The sequence below is a fragment of the Boleophthalmus pectinirostris genome, unplaced genomic scaffold, assembly GCF_026225935.1.
Source record: "Boleophthalmus pectinirostris isolate CB_2022bp ecotype Guang Dong unplaced genomic scaffold, ASM2622593v1 HiC_scaffold_17, whole genome shotgun sequence".
Lineage (NCBI taxonomy): Eukaryota > Metazoa > Chordata > Actinopteri > Gobiiformes > Gobiidae > Boleophthalmus > Boleophthalmus pectinirostris.
In genome coordinates this window covers 27,763,579-27,774,719 of record NW_026571115.1, presented here as the reverse complement: position 1 = coordinate 27,774,719, position 11,141 = coordinate 27,763,579, and the positions used below count along the sequence as shown (strand labels likewise).

At 39.8% G+C, this 11,141-nt stretch overlaps 1 protein-coding gene across 1 annotated transcript; it reads left to right on the top strand.

The window, feature by feature from the left end:
* The first annotated feature begins 367 nt into the window (after window positions 1–367).
* On the top strand, window positions 368–11,129 carry si:ch211-120g10.1 (butyrophilin subfamily 3 member A3). The gene is made up of 10 exons (XM_020922674.2): window positions 368–525; window positions 2,312–2,394; window positions 4,845–4,943; window positions 8,823–8,924; window positions 9,014–9,145; window positions 9,225–9,362; window positions 9,780–9,831; window positions 10,075–10,101; window positions 10,182–10,208; window positions 10,281–11,129. Exons 2-10 carry the CDS (start codon window positions 2,332–2,334, stop codon window positions 10,835–10,837), a joined length of 1,197 nt encoding a protein of 398 aa, XP_020778333.1. The 5' UTR covers window positions 368–525; window positions 2,312–2,331; the 3' UTR covers window positions 10,838–11,129.
* The last annotated feature ends 12 nt before the right edge of the window (window positions 11,130–11,141 follow it).

Below are 11,141 nucleotides of genomic sequence, written 5' to 3'. Positions count from 1 at the left end.
GAATGTCAGACTGATTTTTTGTTGTTTTCTAAAAAAAAAAAAAAAAAAAAAATGCAATGTAAATATTTAGTTTCTCTGTGTTATTTTGAGCACCGATGCATGTTTGCCATTCTAATTACATCACTTATTTAAAACACCGGGTTTATGTCGCTGAAGAATTTCTAATAAATGCATTTTGTAATTTTAGAAAACACAATTCTCAATTTCTGAGCCTTTATTTCTCACCACAATGGCTAAAACTGCACTGTTGCAACAAGTACAGACAATATTGCACGGACTAGCAGTAATTTTCTGCAGCGGCGTACAGTGGGACTCACGCACGCCCACGACGCTCTGTGACGCGCTCGACTTACGTTGCGTCACTTACGGAAACAGCCGAAACTCCCCGAACAGCCGAGGACAAGTCTGCGATGTAAACAAGGTCAGACACTGCAGCAGACCGCCCGTGTGCACACTTTACGGGACAGGTTGCTTTTTTTTGCACAAGAAGAGGACCAAACTACTTCTTCAAAACTCCACACATAGGTAAGACTTAGCCCTATCTCTGAGCCAGTTATAAGCACGACAAAAATGCAACACAACCGATCATGCATTTGTTAATCATCGCGCGACCAATGCAGGAAATACAGCTATATAAATCATGTTTGTGTGGATAAAACGTGCGTAATAGTAACTAAGATCTTTTTTATTTGACGCAGCCTAATCACGAGACCTCCTGCGCAGTTGCCGTGAAGTGGGGCGCAAAGAAAATGCTTTGTCATGTTTTCCCACGCCATAAATAATTAAATATCAGTTTTTCCTCCTTCTTTTTGGTCCAATGTTCTAGGCTTGTACCCTACTTTACGTGCTAAAACTGTTACCTTATTATTAAAAGTGCGCAATTAATATGTAATAATAACATTTGCACATCAATTATAATAAGATTTTTCTTCAGGAGTAAGTTGTGTTCACGTGACATTACAAAATTTTAGGATCTCTACAGTAAAAATTGAGCTGGAGGAATTTGGTGTTAAACTAGATTGCAGATTTGTTGTCCTAGTTCATGATTAATATCCCAGTAATTATGCACCAAAGATGTAGAAGATTGTAATAAATAAAAGTGAACTCATTTTTCACAATGGTTTCAGAAAGTGGAGCATTATTGAAGGCATGATTACTGTCATTTGAAAGAACTTAAAACGCAAAAGGTTTTCCTGTTTTCCTAATTATTTCTCGATCTGGGGATTGTACCTGTGGTAAATATTTATCATAATTTCACAGAAAATTTGCAGCAGTTGGTGGGAAAAAAGGTGAGAAGAAAAGTGTAAAGACACAGGAAGTAGCGGTGATGCTGAAATAGAAAATCCACCTACCAAACCTGCAGAAAATTCCATTTTATGAAGAGGCAAACAATGTGAAAGGAACTGCAGATTAAACCTTCATAGAGTGTTGAAATTTATTTTTTTAAACTTAATTATTGCATAATTTAGACACGTTTTAGCCCTTGTTTGTTCCTAAATCCATAAAAATAACGATAAACGTCAACATTATGCAGACTGTAAGTTTTGATATTGTCGTGACATCACATTGGGGATGTTCTGCATGTATATCAATGGCGGAATGTTCAGCAGTCACCATGGGGACACAGTGTACACATCAGCAAACGCAGCCAAATGCATTTTAAGTCGAAAAACTCTATCAATAAATCAATACGAGCGTTCACGGTGTTGTTTAGAGAGAGAGTGACTGTAATTTTATGCGTAAGAGAACAAATCATTTCAAGCGTCGTAGTTCCAGCTAAGTCAAATAAACTCAGACAAAGCCTCAGACGGAGCAGTGCGTACAGTTAGCGTCACACCCCCATGGAAAGTTGGTGACGTCAGAGTCAAACAGACCTCTCCCCTCCGTCTGAAATCACGACATCATCAAATTCGACGTGAACGCAATCTGTTTACAGACCTGACTTTGAGCCGGCATGAAAACTGTGACCCTTCCTGTTTCCCATCACGCCAACCCAAAACAGAATTCGCTCATTTGTTTTCTACCTGCTCAGATTTCGTGGGCAGATAGTAGTCTAGTAGTTATCGTTTTATAAGAGCGTGTTTACAGTTACTAATAATATAGGTCACTCAGATGTTGTGTTTTAAGATTGCAAGAGCAGATAGTTTCCATTGCGCGTTTAATTATTTCTAGGATAAACACAGAAAGCGATTACGGGGTGGATGTGGGTTGAGTTAATGAGTTATTTTGGTGTTTTTAGTGTCAAGGGCAGAAGTTGGGGACGTGTTTTTAGTAAAGACGGTTTGGTAACTTGTGTTTTTTGTTTCTGCAGAGGTGCGCGTCTCTCCAGGCATGATGATGCAGTGCTTTCACTTCATGGTTGAACCGGTCAAGAATGTAACGGCCAAGATAAAGGTAATTTCAATTAATTTAAAACAGCAATACAAATGTACCAAAATTTTAAAAAGGGAAGATTTGGATAAGAAACACTTTATGGTCTTATATTATGCAAAATTGACTCTTGTGAGCGTTTAGCCATGTTAAAATGTTGTTACCTCACCAAAAACAGACCTACAGTTGGGTTTTGTTTTGTTTCACGCATGATTGAGTAATCCAAAATGTTCTGTTCCAACTTGTCATGTCATGACGTGGTAGTTTTCAAGTTAACATCTACCTTCTTCCTTTTGTCTTGTATAGTTTGTAAATGCAGGACTAAAATGATTCAAATTATTCAAGTGAAGGTGTGTGGAATTAAAAACACAGTTTAAAAACACTCTTCCTGTATTACCGCATGACATCACAAGATGGAATAGAGTGTTTTCTGTTTGGAAGAATGCAGATATAACTAAATATAACTTTATCTATCTCCATGGCGACAAGCAGCTCACAGAAATAATGTTTTCAGTGGATTATTGAGCCATAAAATTATTGATTAAATGCGAGATAGATACGTTTAGATTTAGACTTAGACAATTGTTATTGATCCACAAGGGAAATGATTTGGACACAGTAGCTCACACATCACAATATAACATAATAACAAACAGTAAAAAAATAAATGGGAAAAAAATAAATGGGAATAATAAATTCTAAATAAGCAGCAAAAAAGAGCAAGAGACAGGTGTGAAATAAGGCGTAATTATGTAAATGTTAATGTACAAGTCAAAATAAAATAGAAAATAAGCAATAAAAAACATCAGCTATAACAAAGAGGTCATAAGGAAGACAATGGAAAATGTTTAATGCCATACTTTGGAACATTCCACATAATGATACACATTTCCACGTAGACAAGCAGCTCTAATTTAGACTAGATAAATGTTAGATGAGATCTTGAGCTGACCATGTTAAAACAAAGATTTTTTATGTAAATGTCGCCCTTTTTAAAGATGCACTATGTCACCTGCTTATTTACATGGAGATGTTATTGCTGTGCCTTGAATGTTACACAGTATGACATTAAACATAGGTTATCTCCATGGAAACAAACAGGCGACGCCACTAGGCCGAATTACAGCTCAGATCTGGAGTGGCATTTTTCTCAGTGATAAATCCAGCAGTAACTGGTTAAATGTAAGATGGTTACAGGTAGTGCCATAGTCAGGAACAATCTGTGTGTCATTTGTTCCTTCATCATTCAAAGTAAAACCAAAAACAAGAAAACGAAAAAAATCAACAATTTTCTTCATTATTTGTCTCCAAAACCAAAAGGAAAAAACGTATAACGATTTGTTTTTTCAGTTTTTCATTTTGTGTTTAAATTAATAATGGAAAAAAAACGGATAAAGGCCATTTCCTGTTTCTGGACTTAACCTGCGATGCCGAACTTTTGCGCCGCATACGGACTGAACCAGGACTGAACCAGGACTAAACCAGGACTAAATCAGGTCTAAACCAGTACTGAACCAGGACTGAAACAGAACTGAACCAAGACTGAACCAGGACTTAACCAGGACTGAACCAGGAGTGTCGGGACGGGCCCAGAAGTGCGCTCGCATAGACTGATCAGGACTAAGACTGGGACCAGGCCGGGAGTGAGACCAGGACTGAGACCAGGACCAGACCAGGACTGAGACTGGGACTGAGACCGAAACAAAACCGGGACCAGACCGGGACCAGACCATGACTGAGAGCGGAACCGAGACCAGGACTGAGACCGGGACTGAGACCAAGACTGAGGCCGGGACCAGACCGGGACTGAGACCAGGACTGAGACCAGGACTGAGACCAGGACCGGGACCAGGACGAGGACTGAACCAGGACTGATCCCAGAACTAAAACAGGACTAAACCAGGTCTAAACCAGGACTGAAACCAGGGCCGAACCAGGACTAAACCAGGTCCAAACCAGAACTGAACCAAGACTAAACCAGATCCTGGTCTCAGTCCCGGTCTGGTCCTGGTCTGGTCCCGGTCTGGTCCTGATTTTCAGTCCTGGTCTGGCCCAGTATTTCCATTATTCATTTAAACATAAAATCGAAAACTGAAAAAAAACAACAAAACTATTTCTTATTTTTGGTTTTATTTTGAAACACGAATGAACAAATGATACACAGATTAGGAACATTCCAGACTAAACGTCTCACTCCTAATAGAAAGTTACACCGTCCACCTTTAAAGTAAACTATGGCTATGTGGACCTATTTCATCAGACTCCTCTCTCCTACTTAGGGTCACCTTTACGCTCAAGTAACCAATATGACTACATGCATTACATTCTTCTTAGTAGGATGAAAAAAAAAACGCTAAGGATTCTGGGAAACAGGAGTCACTTTTGTTCGTGCAGACAGAAGCAGAGCCATGTTGTGCATTCTGATGAGCCTTACGCAGCAGTGAGGAACAGAGACTAATGGTTTTGTTCAACAGGAGGTGCACAAGAAGAACAAGAAGGAGAAGACGGAGCCACTGGACGAGGACCAATTGTTTATTGTGGAGTTGGCCAAAGACATCAACCGAGTGTGTCAGGTACAACTACATAAGCATGACACGGTGATATACACACAGTGTTGGAGAGTAACAGATTACATGTACCGGAGTTATGTAATCAGAGTACAGATTATGAGTAACTGTATTCGGTTACAGTTACTGTTTCAATGAGTGGTAATTGGATTACAGTTACTTTGTTGAAATAAATGGATTACATGGTGGTATTTTCCTTTTTTCACATTTTGGGCTAAACCAGGACTAAACCAGGACTAAAACCAGGACTAAACCAGGACTAAAACCAGGACTAAAACCAGGACTAAAACCAGGACTAAACCAGGACTAAACCAGGACTAAACCAGGACTAAACCAGGACTAAACCAGGACTAAACCAGGATTAAACTAGGTCTAAACAAGGACTAAACCAGGACTAAACCAGGACTAAACAAGGACTAAACCAGGTCTAAACCAGGACTAAACCAGGACTAAAAGGAGGTCTAAACCAGGACTAAAACCAGGACTAAAATGAGGTCTAACCCAGGACTAAACCAGGACTAAAACCAGGACTAAAACCAGGAATAAATCCAGGAATAAAATGAGGTCTAAACAAGGACTAAAACCAGGACTAAAATGAGGTCTAAACCAGGACTAAACCAGGACTAAAACCAGGACTAAAACCAGGACTAAACCAGGACTAAACCAGGTCTAAACCATGTCTAAACCAAGTCTAAACCAGGACTAAACCAGGACTAAACCAGGACTAAAATGAGGTCTAACCCAGGACTAAACCAGGACTAAACCAGGACTAAAACCAGGACTAAAACGAGGTCTAACCCAGGACTAAACCAGGACTAAAACCAGGACTAAACCAGGACTAAAACCAGGACTAAAACGAGGTCTAACCCAGGACTAAACCAGGACTAAAACCAGGACTAAAACGAGGTCTAAACCAGGACTAAACCAGGACTAAAACCAGGACTAAAACCAGGACTAAACCAGGACTAAACCAGGTCTAAACCATGTCTAAACCAAGTCTAAACCAGGACTAAACCAGGACTAAACCAGGTCTAAACCAGGTCTAAACCAGGTCTAAACCAGGACCAAACCAGGGCCAATTTGAAGAGAACAAACAAGAACTTTCAGGATGTGGTTTCTACATTCTTATAGTTTTAAAAAACATGACAATATCAAGTAATCCAAAGTATTCAGATTACGTTACTCACTTTAAGTAATTTAATAGGTTACGTTACAAACTACATTTTGGGGTATGTAATCTGTAATCTGTAGGGGAATACATTTTAAAAGTAACCTTCCCAACACTGTATACACATGTGTAAGAAACATACAAACAGAAAGACTTGTTTTCAGATTTTTTGAGGTACACGGTTTTATTTTTCTAGTGTGGGCAAGTCTGAGTGATTGCATAATAATTACAACAGTCTGCTGGTTTATATTATGCAAAATAAGACACTCTATAATGTTGTTACCTCCTCATAAACATATCCAGAGTTGTGTATTTTTTCATTCACACATATTTGAGTCCACCTTTATTATTAGTCTGTCCACATCTCCAAAACTCAAAATGCTCTGCTCCATAAACTTCTTGGCTTCAATAATATAGTAGGAGGTGTATTTATCTTGTTGACATGTTTCGGCTGCTGGTTGCGATCCGTCTTCAGAACTGTCCCCGGTGTTGGTGGTGGTGTGTCGTTTATCAGCTGTTGTTACTTTCTGTAAGCGTGGTCAGTTTGATGGACCTGCAGGTTGCTCAGACCAGGACTGAGACCGGGACCTGACCGGGACGAGACTGAGACAAGACCGGGACCAGACTGAGACCAGACCGGGACCAGACTGAGACCAGACCGGGACCAGACTGAGACCAGACCGGGACCAGACTGAAACCAGACCGGGAGCAGGACTAGAACTGACCAGGACTGATCCCAGGACTGATCCCAGGACTAAAACAGGACTAAAAACAGGTCTAAACCAGGTCTAAACCAGAACTGAACCAGGACTAAACCAGATCCTGTTCTCAGTCCTGGTTTGGTTCTGGTCTGGTGTCGACCGACTGACTGACCACGCCTCCCATCCCCCCATGGTCTCTGGAGGAGGGTGTCCTAGGTGTGTGAAAGGACGAAAGCTCTGTCATCGTGGTTAATGCTGTCCATGCCTCGTTTCCTGATTTCAACACCGGTGACAGTTCTGAAGATCTCTTACAGCTAGTATTCTCTTCAAAAAGAACCCAAGGAGTTAAAGTACATAAGAAAACAAAATGAACATCTTTGTTTTGCTCTGTTTCATCTTGTCATAGAGTCATTGTCATGGAGTGGTAGTTTTCAAGTTAACAGCCACCTGTAGTTCAGTAAATATGGGCAAATCCAGGTTTGAAATGATCAAAATTATTCTAGCAAAGGTGTAAAAAACAGTGAAGTTCATGACATGACAAGTTGGGACAGAGTGTTTTCTGCTTGGGAGAAGAACTCTAAACGTACAATTTGTGTGTTACATACGAGTGAATGAAACAAAACACAACTCCAGGTATGTTTGTGATGAGAAAACAACAATATAAAACAGAGAAACATCAAACAAACATCAGAAAATAGCGTAATATGGTTTATTGTTTGTCCTCTGATTTTGACCTTCAATAAAAACCAAGGAAACCCAGACACACAGAGAAACATCCAAACTTGCTGGAGAATTTTATCAATTTCGCTCCAAACATCAACTATAAAAATCCAAGGTCTGTACTATCGGAGATGGACCTCAGTCTTTTAGAGGGCTCCTCTCCCTAAATCTCACACAAAGCAAAGCTTGTGGGTGGCAGTCTCTTTGCAAGTGCTGGTCTAGCAGCGTGAGTTCCCACAAGGGGAGGTGAGTCTGAGAGGTGCTCTTGCTGAGAAGCAGGTCTTCTTTTATAGTTGCCAACATCCTGTCGTAGGTGGTTAACATCTCCTCTCTTCTTCTCTCCATCGGACATGCCATAATAAGACTATTGAACATCTTGTTTGTAACTTTGGCCTTTGTAGGTGAGGTGTGAAATCTAAGACTCCCACTTTCCTGTTAGATGCAGCCACAGTTGTCACTCAGTGGGGGTTTGAAGTTGAAAAGCCTATAAGAATAAAGACTAAAACTTTACAGTTTTGAGTCAACACAAAACATAGTACATTTTGAAATAAAAGGTAAATATAAAATGTTTATGAGTACTAGGGCTGGGTACCATGGAGAATTTACAGATACAATACATGCCTCGATACATAGGCCACAATATGGTACATATCTCAATGCCTTTGGTTCGATACAATATATTTCAAATTGATTCAATACGGTTCAATAAAAATAAAGGCTAAATCATGACTGTGATACTAAAAGTCTTTGTTAAACCACGTCTTGTGCAAAGTTAATATGAAACACAAACATTTCAATCATCAAAACAATGAAAATGTCAAATGTGTTGCATAAACATGTTTCCTTTCACTAAACAAGCAACAAACCTGTAGCACTGTAACAAAATATTTGATATTTTTGCACACCCTTAACGAGTACAATGCTAAAAATGAAAATAAAGTTGGATTACATTCTTACATTTATTATTAAAAGTTATATTGTTGCCTCATCAAAAACATACCCGAAGTCTTGCTGTTTCATTCACACTTGTTTGAGTAGTAGTTTTTAAGTTAACAGCCCCTTTTACTTTTAGTTCAGTACAGAGTTGTGTATGTTTTTAATGAGAAAACAACATTTTGACAGCGTATTATAGGCCCACACATATTTTAGCAACGTTCTACAGATTGGCGGCCTTTTCAACACCTTTCAAATCCATTTTGAATCATACACTCTTTAGAATATTAGCAGCAGATAATGAGTACTTGTGGACTTACTATAAAGACCTTTGTCCATTAAAGCACATAATTCCTTTTGCAGAAATCTGAAGTTCTGGAGCACATCTGGAACCTCGATGACACCTGGTCTACGCTCCTTTGCAGATTCACCATCCTGGAGTGGGGCAACATTCTGGAACAAAAGGTAAAAAAGTAAAATAATGAAATAAAAGAAGCTAAACAAAACATTATAAATATTCTGTTCTTCATTCTGTTTTTCATTTCTGTGTGAAGAAACTCATGCAGACCGACGGATGGCCTGAGATGTACGAAACCAGCGAGTTTGATCTCTACGACGAGGACCACGTTCAACAAGCCAAGGCCGTCATTCTGAACTGGGTCAAGGATCTGAAGGCACAGCCCGAGGTAAATGTCTTGGATTATGAGATTCTAATGATGTCCTAAAAAACATATTTCTAATCCATTTTCACGGTTTATATCTTAGCAAAGCGTGTGGCCTGGAGAACCGGTGGCGAAGGCGTTGGAGGACCTGAAGTCGGCGTGGCGTTGGGGGCGTGTGCCGAGTCTGGTTTCGGCCATGGAGCTCCTCATGTGGACTTTGGTGCTGCAAAGTCCAAAGAAGGTATTAATCAGTATGAATCAGAAATTATAGGTCTGTAGTCTAGTAAGGAAATTTTCTAAAAACATGTGAGGTTGATCAGTTAAAAGTTAAAATTAAAAGGGGCATCACAAAAACTCTCAAAACTATTAAATATTTCTTTGTATCTGAGCCAAAACTGCACTCAAAAGGGACATCTGTATGGGAGTTCATGTAAAAACAACTAGGAAACAAAATATTTATATGAAAAAAATGCTGATTGAACAAATGAATCACTTTAAAATCTTCAACTAACTCACTACACCCCTTGCTGTATCTGCTATTGCCCCATGTGAGTTCTTAAAATCTAAATATAATCATATATTTACTATAATATACACTTCAGCCTTTGTAACTTTTTCATGTTGATTTTTTTTTTCTGTTTTTTTTTTTTTTACATAGGATAATTTACCTCAGCAGTGGCTTCTTTGGAAACAGAAGACCCAGAAAATAGGTAAGTAACGTTCAGATGTGTTGGTGTCTAAAAGCATAGCCTGTGCACCAAGTCATGTTCGTCACTAGGGGGCACCCAAGGCTGAATAGACAGCCCTGTGAGAATTGAAAATGTCTGCTTTATCATTGATCATTGATGTGATTTGTTCCAAGGTTAATTAAAATAAAATATTAAAAATAATAAAAATGATTTCTCCTCATATTTTAGTATTATTATTTTAACCCCTTTACTCTCTCTCCTCAGGTGCCATTCCTTATATTCCTCAACCAGGTAAAGAGGATACACAATTATGGTTTTGTTTCTTCTCTGAATGTCCTTATTTCAGAACTGTTTATCTTTTGTCTTTTCAGTGTGGGACTGGATTACTGATACACCAGGTATTACACCTCTATATTTATTCAATAAGATGTCTGTGTTGTCTACAAGTCATAACAAACTCTCTTCCACAGTGGACATAACTCTGGACTTGGATACAGCTAACCCTGACTTACTCATCACTGGAGACAAGCGCATGCGCTGTGGCTTTGATAGGAAGGATGTTCCTAACTACCACCAGAGGTTTGACGGCTGGTGGTGTGCTGTGGGGGAGCAGGGCTTTGGCTCGGGAAGGCACTACTGGGAGGTGGAGGTGGGCGAGCGTGACTGGCGCCTCGGTGTGGCCAAAGAGTCTGCCCTGAGGAAAGGCTTCAAGTCCCTGAACACTGACACTGGATATCTGACCCTGCGCCTGGAGAGAGGCACTGAGCTGAAGGCCCTGACTGTGCCCTTCACTGCTCTGCCCCCTGGGCTCATCTCCAGGAAAGTGGGCATCTACCTGGACTACGACCAAGGCCAGCTGTCCTTCTACGATGTGGAGAAGCGCTTCCACATTTACACGTACAACGAGTGCTTCACTGAGAAGCTCTTCCCCCTGTTTGGCACAGTGGAGATCCTCAAGGATCTGGTGATCAGGGCTCCAGTGGCGAAGACCCAGTACCTCTGCCCCGGCACCTGCCTGTGGGCCTGAGATCACTGTTAAACATCACATCATTATAGGAATAGATAAGCAACAAGTATTTAAAGTCCAATCAAATGTCCTAATAATATACAAGACCATCATTATGCAATGAAACCTGCTGTGTGACTCCTATAAGCTGCTGCTGCTACTGTATGTGATAAAGCACTTACTCTGCACTGTACATTTGCTTTGTATTTAAAAAATACCCATTAGTGTTAAACTGTAGTACACACATCTACTGTGCTATACACACCATGGAAATACAATTTCTATAGAATAAATAAAAATGTGAAATACTGTATTTTGTCTGTTT